The following is a 19,833-nucleotide window of genomic DNA, read 5'->3' on the forward strand; positions in this document are numbered from 1 at the left end:
TTGCTATCTTTTGCCAAGACAAGAAAAATCCCTGCTTCATAAATCTTGCAGGAAAGTAGCATTTGTAATGTGACCTTAAAATGTAGACTAACTCTGGCAAAAGTACTGCTGGTTATCACTTGTACTCCTATCCTAGGTGAAGGAAATGGCTAGCTACACATAAAACAATCTCCGTTGAAGTAATTAATAATTCCCAAAGAAACATTAGCTCACTGCTTTATTACAACACATCTCCTTTTTTTAAAAAAAAATTATTATTAAGGAAGGCAGTCAAGGTAACAGATGGGGAAAGCTTTAAGCCTGACAGTTATAAATAGTCTTGCTGTTTATTCCACAATATATTTGCAATTCTCCTTCTTTGCTGTTCTGAAAGTTGGATCTCTGTCAAAATACTTTTCTCTTGACCAAGCAGTAAAAATCATTGCCAGTAGATTAGAACTCTAAAATAATGAGTGAGTTGATGAGGTTCTCTGAAAGTTTTACTTATATTCTACAGTATTGTTAACACAAACACCTGATCTTCAGAGTGATCTCTTTTCCAGGGATCAGATGGATTGGGAGAACCCTTTGAATGGATCACTTGTCCCAAATATTGCTGATTGTTCTTGTTTCTTATGATCAAAGTAATACATGCCTAATGACCACTGTGTTGCCAAGCACTAGAGGGGACATAGAGACAAATACCCCTGTCTTTAAAGGGACAGTCATGGGGAGAAAGCCTTAAAGATACAGAAGCTAAGTAGCAACAAAAGGCTGGAACATAAATTTCCATAAGGCATTATAATGATAATAATAATAAATTATAAATATGGCTTGATTGTTCAAAGCACAGTCACTATAATACTAAAGATTATATCTAACAGAGCATCAAAAGTATTTTTCAATGTTCAAAATGTTACAGAGCAAATCTTTTATTTTTGCTTAAAGAGTTTGAAATGTAAATGGTATACATTTAAGGAAAACCTATCAAATTATCAAAGATTTTCAAAAGTGTGATATCCCCACTATCAGGGAGGGTATGGAGAGACAGACCTTTAAATACTGTTGTTTGTGTGCAAATTCCTACAACCATTCTGGAGGGCAACATGCCCATAGCTATCAAAATGTCAAATGTGCATCCCTTCGTTCTGGCAATTCTATTTCCAATAACAGTGGGCTAGGCAATTTGGATTCTCTGTCTCTGTCTCTCTGTCTCTCTCTAAAACACAACTAGAAGAGCAAGGCAAAATATTTTCAAGGACTTTTTATAGACAAAAGAGAGCTACCAAGACAGTAGAGAATTACAGGGCCAAGATCCAAGAGAAGAGGAAAGCCAAGACAGTCAGACTTTGGACACCACTTTATCCTTAGAGACACCACCTTTTTGGTAGATACTACAGACAAGCTGAAAAGTTAAGTACAGTTAGGGAAGAAACATGGGAGTTCATGGGATGCCCAAGGAGAAAGGGCCCTCATAACTCCCCAGACTTTATAATGGGACCCAGTGAAGTGGGGACTGGAAATGGATCAGCCCTCCCAAAGGTTGAAGCTCAGCTTTGACTGCTTTTTCAATTATCAATTTGATTACAACAGTTCTTCACTGAGGTTCTAGGAAGTAATCTCTAATGTTCTAAGGCATCAATTAAATATGAGGAATTAACTTCTCTTTATAATTAGCATAGTACTAGCTATATGCCCTTCCTGGGAGAATTGAGAAAGTCACTCATATGACTTGGTACAGAACTTAATACTCTCACAGAATCTTAGTGGAGAGTGGTAAGATTGGGTAATGCTAATACTCCTTAGTCACCAGCCAGAAGCAAGAGGAACTTACTATCTTCTCAGGGCTTCAGATGACCACTTCAGGTTTTATGTACACTGACCAGCACTCAGTCAAAAATAATCAAACATATAAGGAGACAACACAGTCTGATAGAACACCAAGATAAACAATATAAACTTCATAGAGAGCCAGAAAACATAATTATTTGATAGATTTTTTTAATGTTAAACATTTTTTTTTAATATTCTCAAAAGATTGAGCAGAGGCCTGGAAACTATAAAAAATCTAATGGGAAGTCTGGAACTGAAAAGTTACATTAACAAATTAAGAACTCAGTGGAATTGAATAGCCTGTTACATGCAGCCAGAGATAGATTTTATAAACTGAAAAATAAATCTAAAGAAAATATCCATATTGAGGCATATAGAGATAAATATAGAAAACAGCATCAGAGTCAAATAGAATGTGGTAAAAATTTATCTATGTGGATGGAAAGAAATGAGAATATGGAGCATAGGCAATATTTGAAGACATAATGACTGAAAATTTAAAAACTGATGCATGGCACTCATCCAGAGATTCACAAATTGCTATAAACCTTAGGAATAATACATGAAAATGTCACCTGGGAACATCATGGTATAACTGGTAGAAACCAAAAACAAAAAGAGAATCTTTTTAAAAATTTTTAAAAATGTTTTTTTTAAATATTTTTAACGTTTATTTATTTTTGAGACAGAGAGAGACAGAGCATGAACGGGGGAGGGGCAGAGAGAGAGGGAGACACAGAATTGGAAGCAGGTTCCAGGCTCTGAGCCATCAGCCCAGAGCCCGATGCGGTGCTCGAACTCACGGACCGCGAGATCGTGACCTGAGCTGAAGTCGGACGCCCAACCGACTGAGCCACACAGGCACCCCTTAAAAATGTTTTTTATTTATTTTTAAGACAGAGACAGAGCTCCAGCAGGAGAGGGGCAGAGAGAGAGGGAGACACAGAATCTGAGCAGGCTCCAGGGTCTGAGCTGTCAGCACAGAGCCCAACGCAGGGCTCGAACCCATGAACCGTGAGTTCATTACCTGGGCTGAAGTCAGATGCTTAACCAAATAAGCCACTCAGGTATCCCCAAAAAGAAAATCTTAATGCAGTCAGAGGAAAAGACATTTACCTCAAATGAGCAGTAAGACAGTAAGCTGACTTTTCAACAGGAGCTGTAGGAGACAAGAAACAATAGAAAATCTTTGAGGTGCCTAAAGAAATTATTCATAATGTGTTCAAAGATATTAATTACATTGTAATTTGTTGAATGAAAACCTGGAAACCATTTAAATATCCAACAAGAGGGACTGGTTAAAAATATTTAACTCATCTTCAAGTGATGGTATGTAAAGATGTTGCAGATATTGGGGCACCTGAGTGGCTCATTCGGTTAAGCTTCCAACATCAGCTCAGGTCATGATCTTGTGGTATGTGAGTTCAAGCCCCGCATCGGGCTCTGTGCTGACAAGCTCGGAGTCTGGAGCCTGCTTTGGATTCGGTGTCTCCCTCTCTCTCTCTCTGCCCCTGCTCCTCTCATACTCTGTCTCTCTCTCAAAAATAAATAAACATTTTAAAAAAATTATTAAAAATGTTGTAGATGTATTGTTAAGTGAAAAAAGCAGTTACAAAGTAATAACAGTATATGCTTTCATTTCCATTAAACTTAATATAGTATTTACTATTTAAATATGACCATGTAGCACTTTAGTATTTAAACATGATTGAGTATGGAAGGTTAGGCACCAAAATGCTAATAGTAGTTATCTTTGGGTAGTAGATTTATGTGAGAATTTCTACTTTCTTTATAATATTTTTATAATGATCATATATTATCAGATAAAGGTATATCCATTTTAAAAAAGGAAACAAAGCCAGTCAATACCCTAAAGGTTGTGTTCTCTGTTCACCCGCCCTGGGTCCACTGTGGGTGTGCAGTCATGGATATTATGAGTGGATCCCATTACCCCTACTGAAAGAAACTCTATGGTAAGACTCCTAGACACAGATCCTTTAATACCATTATCTTCCTAAATGTAGGGAAAATCATTGAGAACGATGTCCTGTGGAGGCCCATGGTGACTCTCATTTTATAAGAAGCATCTATCAGTGGTCACTCTTCTCTGATTTAGAAAAATTACATTGTTTTAAAAATAAGGAACAAGAATACCATTAAGACTGGGTTAAATTTTAAAATTTTTTTTCTGCTAAAATATCCGCCTAAATTACAATGTAAGCTGCTCTCTAAAGATAAGAAACTACCAGTATTCGTGTTTCCTAAAGATAAGCAAAATCTTCAGCATTGGTTAAATTGCAGTTCCCTGGGTCCAGCACAGGGATTTGATACAGAACTCTTGATTGCTTACATTGGCACCACGTCATGTGTAGTTGGGGGGTAATGAAGCATCCTCAGGGTAATAAAGTCTGATTTGTTTTTATAGGCCGAGAGATCCGTCTGCCCCTCCGAATCAAAGGTGAAGGAATGGGGCCAAAGATTCACTTCAATCTTGAACTGCTGGACATTGGAAAAGTTTTCGTTGGATCTGTACATTGTTATGAGGTAAGCACTAGAATTGTTCATTGAGACTCAGATAGTACTTGGCTTTTTTGGTTTATTTTATTTTGTGTGTGTGTTTATCGATACAAAACGTGTACAATCACATCCATTTGCCGTTACTCATGCTCAGACTCCAGAATGATCTGGCTCTTCCTTCCTTTCCTAGCAAGCCTCCTTGAGGATTTCCCCTCTAGCTTTCCTGAAGGCAACAAAGCCATAATTTAATTGGTTTTATTTATCCTCCTCATCTTGTGGATTGCAATCTTATCCCCATCTGATTAATGCTTGTCCTCCGACAACATAAATGCTATAGACCAGAGGACAGAAAAACTTTCAAATTTTCCAGAATGTCCTAATGAGGACAGGCATTTTCACACTTCAGAGTTTTCTCTGAATGCACTGGTCTTTAATACATGATTAAAAACCAGTCATTGTGCTTTCTGGAACTTTCTGTTTGGAATTCTGTGCTTTGTCTTTCCAATTAAATAGAAAATGATCCTTTTACAAGATATACTCATGGGTTCTTCAGGATCAAAGTCACTTCAGTGTCTCCTCACCACTAACTCTGTATCTCGGGTATTTTTTTTGCACTATATCAAATTGTGACCACTGAAACTTTATTTTACAATGATTCCTAAACTTTAAATGTTTGTATTTCTATAAAAGTAATACAAGCAGTTATTTAATGAGTGACAAATAGGTGTCAGGTTCCATGCTCTATTGTGTATGCTTGTCTATCTGTATGTATTTAGTTTCTAATCCTTAGAAACTATTTTATAAAGGAAAAATAAGAGGCAGAGAGTGGTTAATACCATCAACAACATCATCTTTCAAATATGTTGAGCACAGTACCAGTGCTTTTATATTCATTAGTTCGTTTGGTCCTCCCTAAACCCTATGCAGCATTGCAGTGACTCTTCCCATTTTACAGCCGAGGAACCTGGAGCCTGGAGCAGTTTTGCTAGTTAAGATAATGGTAGATACTGTAACAAACAAATATGAAGATCTTTACTATCTCAGACATGATAGAAGTCTATTTTGTTGCTTACGTAAAGTCTCAGGGTTACGTATCAGCAGATGGCTCTCCGTCAGCAGAGCATCGGGACCCTGGCTCCTTCCGTCTCATAGCTCTGCCACCCCTAACGTGTAGCCCGCAAGGCCGCAACCCCACATTTGTCATGCGGGCAGAAGGGGAAAGAGCATGGAGAGACGTGCACGAAAGATCTTTTATAGGAGTTGGTCCTATACGTGGCACGCATCACGCTCATTCACATCCCACAGCTGCAAGATTGGCTGGGAAATGCAGTCTAGTTGTGAGCACAGGAGGAAGAGGGAGTGGGGTCAGTGAATAGCAAACCTGACCCTGCCACATCTGTAAAGTAACTTGGCAAGGTCATACAGCTGGTAAATGTTAGTGAGCACTGGGTTACTAGGGCTCTGTAGCCTGGAAAAGGAAGGTTTTGTGGTGCCCTTCACCACGGAGCAAATCCAACCTACAACCAACTCAGATCTCAGCCCAGCCCAGCCTAGGCGTGGGAGGCAAATGCCCGGTTGCTACTGAGAGCTTCCTACTGTATTGTTCATCCCCACATTCATTAGAGTAACCGTGGCCTAAATGGGATGATGCGCAAGGTAAATGGGATGATGCGCAAGGTAAATAGAGACATTAGTGTCATCTGAGATGGAATATACATAAGAACACAAGTTAAATGAAAAAACCAGTCACATGACTGCCATGAAATGAAAAATGGCACAGCTACTATGTTGCATTGTGTTTTGCATTTTGAAAAAAGGGTCACTTCGGGAGGAAAAAATGTGCGATACTTATTAAATTGATATTGTGTCCATAATTTATCCAGTGTGAATTTCCCTTACATCCTAAGTATTGTGTCTTATGGATGCCACAATAGAAAAGGACCTTTAGTTCTGATACAAAATGGATAAGGTTTCCCTGAGTGTAATAATAATTTCTAACAAATTTAACCGAAGTGTATTTGAGGCCACCACCTTCCCACCATCCCAGATTTGAAATAGTAAAGTACATCGCAGCCAGCTAAGTGAGTGTTATGTGAGGTGCTGCATCAGAGTGGACAATTTTGAGGGCTGTGCAATGGCAGAGAAGGACATGGTGAGTTGCTTCTTACGGGAATATTTTGCACTCTCTGCGTATTTAGTGCTGATGCCTCATTGCATCTCTCTTTCAATTTATTATGTTACCTACTTGAGACAAATTTGAATAACTAGTTATTGCCCTTAGTCATTGCTGAGCTTAGCAAATACATAAAAAGTAAACCATAGTCCCAAGAGTGTTCACTATTCCCCAGTGTAATTAGAAGGAAAACTAGGTGAAGCTCTATTATAAATTTTCTCCTCGCCAAGGAATTGGACTGCAAGGGTAAGGTAATCAAAAAGTCTCAGGGTTTTGTCCCAAATGACTTGCTGGATTCTGCAGACACATGAAAGTGCTCTTTTGTCAGGGGGAGAAGAATGACATGTATGTTCTTGAAAATGGAGGAGCTTGTGCCTTCTACAAAATCTGAGTAAAGTATTGCTGTTACCTGAAAAATAAAAAGGCAATCTGTGCATTTCCTCGGAGAGGAAAACAATTGCCTTTGAATTGAATTCCCTTTGAATTCCCTTTGAATTACCTCAAACACCTTTGAGTTGCCTTTAATTTATCACTAACGTGTGTCAGTTGCTTCTTAAGCTCAGGTAAATTTTAAACCCATTCTGCATAGCGCTGGGAATACAGGTAGCAATCACTGTCATTTATAAGCACTATTCTAAGAGTTACAAAAATTAATTTCATCTTCAAAGCACTCTGAGAAGTTAGCAGTTCTTACCCTTTACAGATGGAGACACTGGGGGACAGAGAGGCAAAGCATGTTTTCTAAGGTCACACAGCTAGGAAGTCAGTGGTAAAGCTGGGATTTGAGCCCAGGCTATTTGGCTTCTGAGTCCCTGGCCATAATCACTTTCTACATGGTCTCTTTAGAAAGAATGAAGGGTGAAGCATGAATTCTATGACCAGGGAACTTAAAACAGAGTGAGGGAGAATGGAAAATGAATGTAAAAAGATGAATAAAATATCAAGCAACAATTAGTTATATATCTCTTTTGGTCCATCACCCATCTTCTCTTGGAAGAAGTGGTGATTTTCCTTTGCAAAGGCCCCTGACTCTATTCTATATATACTCTTGATTCCCTCTTCTTTGCTTCTCAGGAGGTAACCTAAGCTGGTGGACACACCACACCCACCCAGACCCCATTCCCTTGGTTACCTAGCTCTGTTCTCTTATTACAACAAACATGGGCCCAGCACTGAGTATGCATTATGTCATTTAATATAAATATACTGGGTCTCCTGTACCATACTTCCCACAGCTTTGTCTCCCCCACTCTCCCTCCTCACCACGAATCCTCTCAAAATCGGAATCTTGAATTGTCAACCACTATTTCTTCCACACCCACGCACTCCCTAAACGTTTGGACTCTGGATTCTACCGTCACACTCCATTGGAGTTACTTTCTTCTTCAAGGGCAGGGCTGGCCTCTAATGAAAAATAAAAAATCTGTAACATTTTCTCAGAGTGTATTCCCCATGAACTCTGTCCACAATTAACCCCTTCTGGAAATTCTCCTCTTTCTTCTAGGTTCCTGACATTCCCCACATGCCTTTCTGAACATTTCTTCATGATCTCCTATGCTCTTTTTTCTCTAATACTTGGAGTGTAGGTTGAAGGTAGTACATAGAGAGAGAGAACGTGCTGTCCACCAATTCAGGTGCAGCACTGGCAAGGAATAGAGAGCTGTGTGGCTACAGCACAGGCTCACTGCACAGACACCAGGGGAGGTGGGAGTGGGAGCGATGGACCGAGTCAGGTGTGGAGGACTCTGAATGCCAGGCATGAACTTTTCATACACACACATCTAGTATGCAAGCAAATATGGACAATGGCACTAGTGTATAGGAATAAAACTTGTCTATAGTAAAACACTTGCTTACATTAAGCATCCCCAAACGGTAGAGTTTGAGATGAAGGTATCCCAGTAGAATGAAATCTAATAGCACAATAAAGAGAATCCTTGTCGTCTGGAATCCACAGTGATGTCGCGTTCATATTCTCCAGGCTACACTATAGATGTAGGCTTAGGTAGCTCTTGCGCCTCTATTCTGACTGCTTATTTTTCAGTATGCCGCTCATTCTCAGCTTTCTCATGCATAGAAGAGAAATACCTGCCTTCCCTCAGTTACCTTATAGAATATCAGAAAGAGGTATTTTGAGGTTCTTTTTCAGTAGATATAATTACAATCAGTATTTATAACACGGCTATAATACGTGTGACTAACTCTGTTTTAAAGAGGATACTAAAAGCACAAAATGACTTCTGGATCGGGATTCCTACCTTCAGACCTTCAAGGCAGAAGACTATTCATTTCTCCCCTGGAGTTTTTCTCTGGCTTTACTTCCTGTAACTGTCTATGTGTTGGTATTAAACAGTACAGCCACATGCTTCTCTGAAAATAAATATGATGTCCATGCTGTATCTTTGCATTCTTGGCTTTTTATTGATATAGGCAATACTCTCCAACAAAGGCAGCATTGATGCTCTCTTCAGCGTGGGCCCTCCAACTTCGGCTTTGGGGGCCTGCTTTGTTTTCAGCCCCAAGGAAGGCATCATCGAACCAAGTGGAGTCCAGGCGGTCCAGATCTCTTTCAGTTCTTCCATTCTGGGGCACTTTGAAGAAGAGTTCCTGGTCAATGTCAATGGGTCCCCTGAGCCTGTGAAACTGACCATTAGGTAAGATATATCTATAACTAATGTGGAAGCTAACCGAAGCTTTTATCTACTGCTTTCTTAAACTTCAAAACCAGATTGTGTCTTGGATGTCCGTAACTGTCTTTGTTGATGGGAATACATTAAAATAATGGAGTGTTTTACAATTCCATGAGTGTTTACCTACTGAACACATGTAACTTATTATTGTCATATGGATACAGATACTGTTCGGGGATCTAGTTTGTCTAGAAGCTATAACTTTATAACATAAGCACTTAAACCTAGTTATGCTCTCTGTTTTAGGATATTTAGGGAAAATAAATCATTACAGTAACACCTGGATAAAATCATATTCTTGACTAGGCTTTCGCTATTATCACAGTTTCTCTAAACTTTCATCTTTCATATTTATTTTAAGGAAATTCTTTAAATGCTCTTACCTATGATACCTTTGGGTATTGTAAAAGAATCTACTTATAGCATCAGTCAGCCACGGCTAGAAATGTGCAGCTTTTCTGCTAGAAGTCCTTTGATGGCTTTTCCAGCTGTTTGTGATAATTGCAAGTCATTAATAGCAGAGTTTGTCCTCAGGTTTTAAAAAGAAGTTCTCTCTGACCAACCCATTGGGCAGATCCACAACTTTTGTTCCTGGTGCTTAGAAAGATCCTATCTTCAGAACACATTGCAGATCCTGTCTGGATTTTCACAGCAACAGGTTGTTAATTACCATGGCAGTCTCTCTTATTATGGTTATTGCTTGCAGGCCCTCTTTCCCTCTACAGCTAAGATCTCCCTTGGGGTCTGAGGATAACATAGAAAAGAGACACAGACACATATGGCCTGAAGGATCCTAAGAAAATTTATTGGTCTCAAGATAGCTACTGGAAATTCAGATTCTTAAGATAAGCTTAAAAGTTATTACCACTTCTTTCAATTCTTCCACCTAAGCATCCCTGTTATGGGGTGAATTATGTCCTCCCGAATTCATATATATTGATATACTAATACCCAGTACTTAAGAATGTGACTGCACTTGGAGATAGGACTTTTAAAGAAGTAATTAAGGTAAGATGAGGTCATATGGGTGGGTCCTAATACAGTGTGACTGGTGTCTTTATAAGAACAAGCACACGGAGAGGAAGAGACCATGTAAACACATAGAAGATGGCCATCTACAACCTGACAAGGGAGTCCCTCAGAAGAAACTAACCCTGCTAACACGTTGATCTTGGACTTCCAGCCTATAGAGCTATGAGGAAATAAATTTCTGTTGTTTAAGCCACTCCATCTGTGGTATTTTATTATGGCAGCCCTAGCAAACTAATACAACCTCTCACAAATAAGGAGAGTGAATGTATGTGTTTCAAGGGTTCTGCGGCGTGGCTGAGACAGCCTGCCATAATCAGAAACTTTACTGAAGTCTTAAGGTGTACCTAGAACATTCAGAAGTCATTTATGTTTTCTTCTGTAACACACCTGTGTTTGTGACAAAAGAGAAGAAAAATCACTGTTGCTTTCCAAATATTTGAATAACATTGACTCTTCAAGAAGATGCACCAGAAAATGAGGACGACAGGAGTACCTTTTTATATCACATGAACTCCAGTTCATCTCCCACTTCAATAACAATTCACATCTCATGACAAGCAATGGAGGGGGTGATCTGGAGAAGCAGGAAGAGCAAACTTGCGAATGCAACCTTCGTCTCCCTTTCAGAGATTTTCTGATCCTTGAGAGTCCTCAGTAAATTCCAGCAGATCAGCTCTTCAAAGCTCTATTTGAATAAGGTTTTCTGACTTCATGGCTTCAAGAGTTATCATTCAGAGTCATGAGTACCTTCCACAATATCCAGCATCATTGATGGGCCTCCATCCCAAATGGGGAAGACAAAACCTTAAAGCTTTGCTCTTATAAACATTTAAGATTAAAATGATCACCCTATCTCAGGGTAAAAGAGTATAGGATATTAAAGGACCATAATTTTACTCTTCATATAGGGGAAAGGAAAATACTGGCCAAGACAGGTTGAACAAGAAAGCTCAACCCCATTTCATCTGGCCCCTCCCTAATTAAGTACAGCCTAATAATACTGCATTTACACACACACACACACACACACACACACACACACACACACACTGCTACTCTATTAGGAATAAATGTGTATTTTGGATATTCACTTAATAAACTTATTGAGCACCTTCCACATGCAAGGTTATATACTAGGGACAGTGACTAGCAAATTTGAGTTTGTTAGACATTCCTGTGTCCTAAGACCTACTGTCTTTTTTTTTTTTTTTTATTAATTAAATTTTTGAGAGAGAGAGAGATAGAGTGCAAGCAGTGGAGGGGCAGAGAGAGATGGAGACACAGAATTCGAAGCAAGCTCCAGGCTCTGAGCTGTCAGCACAGACCCTGATGCAGGGCTCAAACTCACAGACCACAAGATCATGACCTGAGCCGAAGTTGGACGCTTAACTGACTGAGCCACCCCAGGCACCCCTAAGTCCTACTGTCTTAACCTGTGACTCTGTGAATTATTTTTCCAAATTCAAGATGTAATTGCCCATTCTCTAAAATATTCCCTAAACTAACTAAAAAATGTAGTGAAAGAAGTGACATTAATTAAAAATTAAAAATTAAGAAAGTATCCATTTAACATAAAGGGAGGCAATAATGGAGAAATAGAGGGATAAAAAAGGCACAAAGACATGTAAAAAACAAATAGTAAAGTGGAAGACATGAATCCTACTTTATCACTAATTACATCAAGTATAAATATATTTAACACTTTAATTAAAAGGCAGAGATTGGTAGAATGGATTTTTTTAAACCCACAAAACACAATCCAACTATATGCTGTCTACAAGAGACACATTTTAAATCCAAAAATATGAATAAGAAGAAACTAAAAGGATAGAAAAAGATACACTATGCAAACAGTAACCAAAAGAAAGCTGTACTAATATCACACAAAACAGACTTTAAAACAAAAATTGTTATTTGAGACAAAGAGGGACATTTTATAATAATGAAAGAGTCAAGCCATCAAGGAAATACAACAATTATAAACATATAGGCATCTAACAGCAGAGCCCCCAAATATGTGAAGAATAGACTGACAGAAGCAAAGGGAGAAATGGGAATATGGTGATTGCTCAGGGTTGGGGGTGTGGGACAGAGCATGATAGCTAAAGGCCATGGTGTTTCTTTTCAAAATGATGAAAATGTTCTAGAATTGACTGTGGTGATGGTTGCACATATCTGTGAATATACAAAAGCCATTGATTTATACACTTTAAGTGGGTGAATTATATGGCACGTGAATTACATTTCAAAGACGCTGTGATTGTTAATTTCAGGAGTCTATAATATTGGATGATGGTTAGTTCCTTCATTACATAGGTGAATTTTTAAAATCTCTGATCTCTTCTCCTGAAGATCCCAACTAGTAGTACACATCACTAGCAATGCCTGAATAGGTTAGGGTGCACTGGGGTTTTCCACTGTGAGTAATAGGATTTAGGAATCTCCCAGGAACCTACTCACAAGCAAACTTGGACTAGTTAATACTTCAACTGCTCTGTGGAGGATAAGTCTCTCATTTTATCCTCTGGACGTTACATTCACCCAAACTGCTATACCAGTCTCTTATTTTGGATGTTATTCCTGTTTGTTTTTTTTTTCAAAGGGAAGGAAAATCTGATTGGGGAAAGAATGTTTGTGTGCATCCAAAAATGAATCACAAATTTCTAAGAGAAACATTTTTTTTAATTTAAAATTTGTGTTTTTTTGGGTATAACTGACACACAATGTTAACATTATTTCAGGTGAACAACATAGTTCGACAGGTTTATGCATTATGTTGTGCTCACCACAAGTGCAGCTACCATGTGTCACCATCAACACTATCACAATACCATTGACTGTACCTTTTATTCCCATGACTTACTCATTCTATAACTGGAAGCATGTATCTCCTATTCCTCTTCACCCATTTTGCCCAGCCCCTAACCCCCCCCCCCTGCCGCCGCCCTCTGGCAGCCATCACTTTGTTCTAAGAGAAATATCCTTATCTAAATCACATTTGTCCAAAAGTGTTCTTGCGCTTCAAACCATGAATAATTGTTTTTGAAAACCTGGTAAATATCTGGTATCCCAAATATATGTCTAATGTATAATTATAATATATTTCCAGCTCCACACATTAATATTGACTTTACTTATGACTTGTCCAGAAATACTTTCTTAGCCCTTGTGGCCTAAGAAATCTCTGTAGAGTTAATATGATGGATTATGGACTTTTGTTTCTTATTATTTTATTGTCAGGTACTCTTCTTTCCTCAATACCACATAATTTTGGCTAGTCTGCCTTGAAAGGTCAGAACAGTTATCATACTTTTGCTTTTTCTATTTACTCCTCTAACTACATCACACAGTACTTTAAGTGGTTGGATTAACAACACTGTAAAGTTAATGTGACTTAAAAAAAATTACCCGTGAGTAGTTTTGTTGCCTCCAATTTTTACATATGTAATTTCATAAAGTGTTAACCATAACATAGATATATTTTGTATTCAGCTTGTTTCACCTAACATATCATAATACTTCAGTCTTCCTATCTCTTGTCTGTAAAATTACAGTTGATCCTGAACAACACAGGCTTGAACTATATGTGTCCTTTTACATGTGAATAATTTTTGATAAATACAGTGCAGTAAAATTTGTATTTTTTTCTTCCTTCTGATTAAAAAAATTTTTTTAATGTTTATTTATTTTTGAAAGAGAGACAGACAGTGAGTAGGGGAGGGGCAGAATCCGAAACAGACTCCAGGCTCTGAGCTGTCAGCACAGGGCCTGACATGGGGCTTGAACTCACAAACTGTGAGATCGTGACCTGAGCCAAAGTCGGGCACTTAACCGACTAAGCCACCTAGGTGCTCCTCTTACTTTTGAGTTTCTTTTTTTTTTTTATTTTTTTTTTTTATTTTTTTAAATTTTTTTTTTTTTACATTTATTTATTTTTGAGACAGAGAGAGACAGAGCATGAACGGGGGAGGGTCAGAGAGAGGGAGACACAGAATCTGAAACAGGCTCCAGGCTCTGAGCTGTCAGCACAGAGCCCGACGCGGGGCTCGAACTCACGGACCGCGAGATCGTGACCTGGCTGAAGTCGGACGCTTAACCGACTGCGCCACCCAGGCGCCCCACTTTTGAGTTTCTTAATAACATTTTCTTTCCTGTAGCTTACTTTATTATAGGAACACAATATATAATACATATATAAAATATGTTTTAATTGTCTCTTCATGTTATCAGTAAGGCTTCTGGTCAAGAATAGGCTATTAGTTAAGTTTGGGAGATATATCAGAAGCTATACATGGATTTTCAACTGCACAGGGGGTCAGCACCCCTAACCTCTGCATTATTCAAGGGTCAACAGTATAATTTTAACAGACCACTGCATTGATGGAGGGTGCAAATTTGCAGAGACTATTTGAATATTCAGAATCCCTTGTAGAATGAATGCAGCCATATCCAATTCCAGTTGGTATTTGGCCACAGTTCCCTTAGTTATATGAACAGATGTGATTTAATTCCAGTTCTTTCTACATCTGCACCTGTTAAACAACTGCTTTGTACAATTTTGTGAGCTTCTTTCTTACTTTCTTTAGCATTTGTGCATTTCCATCCCTTTGATCTCTTTGTTACTTGGCCTCACGAAACCTCTTTTACAAGTCAAGTATCTATCCTATAGGCTTGTTTGACTTAATTCTCAACTGGATCCTAATTCTTTGCCAAGTACCAGCCACTCCTTTTGAAACTACTTTGGATCATTCGCATGAAATAGAATAGCTGGTCCTGAGAAAGGCTTTTAGGATTGAAATTTGCTTTTAGAATTGAGTCTTTGATGGGATGGCTCCTCCCAGACTTGCAACAGCCCCTGCCCACATTAGGTCAGACGTACAGCAGCCCAAAGTACCACCAGGGCACGGACGCATTCAGCACATTATGGCACACCCACTTCACAAACATCGAGCGGGGTGAATTAGGATGTTCCTGATTAACGCATTTTCTGGTATCTGTATGTCTATAATTTTTAAAAGCTTGGCACATAGATGGGGATTATCTTAGTTCTTACCTAGATTCTAGGGATATGGATCATGGTAAAAATCAAGAATAAGCTAATACATATTTATTAGTCTTCTTTTACTCCTACATTAAACTTTGTAGCTTAAAACAGTACAAATTTATTATTTTATAGCTCTATACTTTTGAAGTCCAACGTAGGTCTTATTGGGCTAAAATCAAGGTCTTGACTGGACTGTGTTGCTTCCTGGAGGCTCCAGGAGAGAATCCATTTCCTAGCCATTTCCAGCTTCTTGAAGATGCCCACAGTGTTCTGCTCAGGGTCCCCTTCCTCTTTCTTCATAGCCAGCAATAGCTGGTTAAGTCCTTCTCACATTGCATTACTCCAGCCTCCTCTTTGCATCCTTTTGTATTTTTAAAATTTTTTTTTCAACGTTTATTTATTTTTGGGACAGAGAGAGACAGAGCATGAACGGGGGGAGGGGCAGAGAGAGAGGGAGACACAGAATCAGAAACAGGCTCCAGGCTCCGAGCCATCAGCCCAGAGCCCGACGCGGGGCTCGAACTCCCGGACCGCGAGATCGTGACCTGGCTGAAGTCGGACGCTTAACCGACTGCGCCACCCAGGCGCCCCTCCTTTTGTATTTTTAAAGACACTTTGATTACATGGGGCCCGCCAGGATAATCTAGGAAAGTCTCCCTATTTTAAGATCTGTTAATTAGGAACCTTAATTTCTTCTGCAACCTTAATTCCCCTTTATCATGTAATCTAACATATCCACACATTCTGAGGAGTAGCACATAGACATCATTGGGGACCATTATGCTATTTACTGCAGCTGAAGTCAACTAGAAACTGTAGAATCTCTCTACTATTTACTTTAAGCTAGAGAATCACTCCAAGATCATGAGGCCTTGCACTGAGAGAGAAATGAACCAACATTTACAGCAAAGGTCCTTCAAGGTCACCTATACCAGATTGCAGTCTTTTCTTTTATACAGGAGGAAAAGAAACTGGGGGCTATGGGGGTAATGTGACTGGCCAAGATCACAACTAGTTGGTGGTAGGAATTGGAAACACAGTTTTATGAAAGTTGGGACCAGGAATATTGGTGCCATTGATAGTTTTTAATGCTTATTATTTTAATGCTATAATTTTTGTTTCTTGTCTAAGGGTAACTTTTCATGATATGTATCTTATCCATATTAATATTCTGTGTCATTGGTTTGGTGATGTGTCTGCTCTGCCTCATTCATTGGTAGGCATTTGGTGATAAATTAATCACAGCATCATTTGCTAAAACCCAGTGGTTTGAGTCTTGAAAAAGAATTCTAAGAACCACTGCGATAAGACCATCAGCTTGTGGTTTCTTTAAGTGCTAGATTCTGTACTTGACTTAATGCCAGTTTATGGCTTTAATGTTTACTGTCTTCCTAGTTCCTGACTGTTACACTGAATTCACTGGATTCTCTATCCACTCCCCCCAACTTGTATTCCTACTTCCAGAGGCTGTGTCATTGGACCTACCTTCCACTTTAATGTTCCTGCTCTGCACTTTGGCGATGTTTCCTTTGGTGAGTAATTTTTCCATATTAAATTAGAAATTGAGTGGAATTGCCTCTCTCTCTACATGGAAGGAGGAAAGTTTACACAAAAGCTCTCTTACCAATTTTTTACGAGTAATAGCAAGAAAGTCTAGAATTGTTCTCTTCTTCCTCTGCAGCAGTGACATTTCAGTGCCATTTCGTAGTTTATATGTGAAAGTTATAACTGTGTCCTGGGCACTAATAGCTGTCAGGCCATGGTTGTCCTTGCTCATTCAGCAGTGGAACAATAGAAAGCCTTAAACTTCACACTGCTATCTGAATGTTCTGAACACTCCATTTTATATGCAGTTTCTGATTTGCCAGTATGTCTACACAACAGCCTCTTCACAGAGATGCTCTCAAGTTTCAAGTGAATTCAGTGGTGGTTTGACTCAGGTGTCCTATCACTCCAAGCTGAAGACTTCTATATTTTTGTGTTGTCTTCTTGCTCAGTTACTTCCCCTGAGTCATTTCCTCCTGTCTCCACCTTTCCAAATAATAACAATGGTAACAGCAGTGGTGGCATTAGCAGTAAAAGTTTCCATTTATTGGTTCTGTCTTATATTCTAATCTTTGCTAAGTGAATCACATTCAGTACTGCATTTAACCCTTTAAATCCTTTGGGGAGATACTATTTAAGATTCCCCTTTCAGAGCTGGAAGAACTGATCATTCGAACAGTTAAATAACTTCCCATGGTCATATAGCAGTGGCAGAATGAGTATTTCACTTGAGCTCTCTCTAAATCATACACTGTCAACAGGGATGATTTTGCCCCCAAAGGGTCAAAAATTGTTTGGGGTTGAAGAGTGTAGATCTAACCCACATTTGTGGTCCTCCAAAGTTCAACCCTACCCAATAGAATCTTGTTCCTTAGTATTTAATTTTTCTCATTAGGGAGAAATTAATCTAATTTAAATTATATTTAATTGATTGATTTCATGGAAAATTAATTAATCACAGTGGTTCTTTTTAGGAGGTGATAATAATTTAGGAAAGACTGAGAAACCCTAGCCTGAATCCATAGTCCATAATCCTTTCCATTTTTCTCAGTTGCCTCCCATTTTGACTTTCAGTTCTTTTGCTTCAAGTAGGGCCATCTACTTGGGGAAAATTTTTTCTTTACAAAAAATATCCTTTCTTTGCAAAAAGCTGATTAATAATGTTTTTATCCATTGCTTTAACATTTAACATTTCCTAAATACAGGAAAATCCATATCAATGGAGTTGAATGTCTGTTTGTTACCATAGAATATGAGAATGGCTAGAGGAATTTTTAGAAATTTGTAGTGCATGTTTGAGTGATAGAGTTTTTGAAGGAAAGTAAAAGTGGCCTACAATTTGAAAATTGTCTGTTGGCCAACTGAGAGAGGCATACTCTCTCAAGGGAAACCGTGACTGATATGCAGTGAGGGGTGAATTACCCAAAGACCTATGCAGTTACCCTCCAACCAGCTCAACTGAGTTCACAGAGAGTTCTGGGCAACTGATGCATGACAGCAACATACCCTCACAGGCATTTAAATATGAGCTCCAACACAGAACATTTGGAAGATATGCCCTGTATCATATTGCCCTGGAGGGAGAAAAAATAATCCAAATAAAAACCTCAAATCAGTCCCTCCAAGAAATATCATACTGATTCATTATCTAGAATCTGCCCTATTGAAAGGTTAATGTAAATACTGTACCAATGATAAGCCAATTTTTGAGCCCTGAGAATATCTGGAACACTTTTATCTAGAATCCAAACATTTAAAAGCATCAAGGCCCCTAATGGTACATTTCAGTGAAATATGGCAAACAGGAGGTGTTCAAAATGCTGTATTTGATATTGGCAAGCTCTGGGTAACACAGTAGATAAAACCATTTATGCATGCTCCAAAGCTAGGTAGGTTTTTTTCCCATTAACATCTTCCATTTGGCCCTCTCTTATCCCTAAGTATATAGGAAAAGCCATTATTGGGTAATTTATTCATTGTTTCCTTGAGCTATAGAGAAAATAATCAACAGTTGTTTCTCATAGTTGGTCCAGCTTGAAGTTTTGGTAACTAGCTTAGATGAAAATTACAAAAAGTTTATTTTTCTTTTGTTGTACAACATTTTACTGAACCATTTGGCAATAACGCAGCTAGATAAGAGTGGGAACTACAGAGTCATGACCCAACAGTCCCCAGGTCTGAGACGTAAAAACTTATCCCGCTTAAGTCCACCTTCAAAATTCAAGTTACATTTCTTTTAGTTTGGATATGGATTCCTTAATCTTCCCTGTGGTGTGGCAGGAAGTATTAATGAAAAACATACCTTTTTGCTTGCCAACAGGAAATCTAGGGCTACTTCATTTTCAAAACCACTTGGGTCAGTCAATTCAGGCTACTTCGCTGTGCTTCTAGATTCTGCAATGTATCAGCCAAGGTTAGGAACCATTTTGTGATACAGTTTTAGAATTATTTGATGATAATATTTTTAAGTCCTAAAGCTGGTACTAGAGTTCTTTCATGACTCCTACCCAAAGTGTCATTATTTATTTCTCAAGGAAGATAGGCCTCCTGTCACAAAGAAACATGGTACATTGAAGAGTTATTTATTGGCAACTTCCTAATTATTACCTCACATGTGCAAATACGGCTTTGATGAGGCAGACAAAAGTAAGCATGTAATTGGCTCAGGAATGAAAGACCAGTAGGTCTTTCGATAGTTCGATAGTTCGAAATGCAAGAGAAATTAATGGTTACAGGAATAAGCCAGGAATTGAAGGAATTTTTTTAGTTATTTCAGAATGACAGACATATTGTTAAAGTTGGTGATATTGTCCCCATCTTGGCAAAAAGGCTTATAGGTTATAGGTTAGTGTTGGAGACATAGCCTTTATTTGCTTAGAGATGCAGATCTAGCTTAGGCATCAGGGCCTATTGGGATTGATGGTGTTAGATTACTATAAATACCCTAAAGTAGACGACAGGTAATAGTACTGTTGTTTGGTATCTGAAATGTTTAAAGTATGGCTATAAATATTTTGATG

At 38.6% G+C, this 19,833-nt stretch overlaps 1 protein-coding gene across 1 annotated transcript in view; it reads left to right on the forward strand.

Moving 5' to 3' along the window:
• Positions 1-19,833, forward strand: part of HYDIN (HYDIN axonemal central pair apparatus protein) — a 340,954-nt gene that overhangs the window by 103,350 nt on the left and 217,771 nt on the right. The window contains 3 exon segments of the mRNA XM_047079251.1: positions 4,238-4,356; positions 8,933-9,156; positions 16,733-16,800. Coding sequence (XP_046935207.1) covers positions 4,238-4,356; positions 8,933-9,156; positions 16,733-16,800 — 411 coding nt within the window.

This window comes from Lynx rufus, unplaced genomic scaffold (assembly GCF_022079265.1).
Source record: "Lynx rufus isolate CCGP_SWC_20201006 ecotype Redwood Valley unplaced genomic scaffold, mLynRuf1.p SCAF_16, whole genome shotgun sequence".
Taxonomy (NCBI): domain Eukaryota; kingdom Metazoa; phylum Chordata; class Mammalia; order Carnivora; family Felidae; genus Lynx; species Lynx rufus.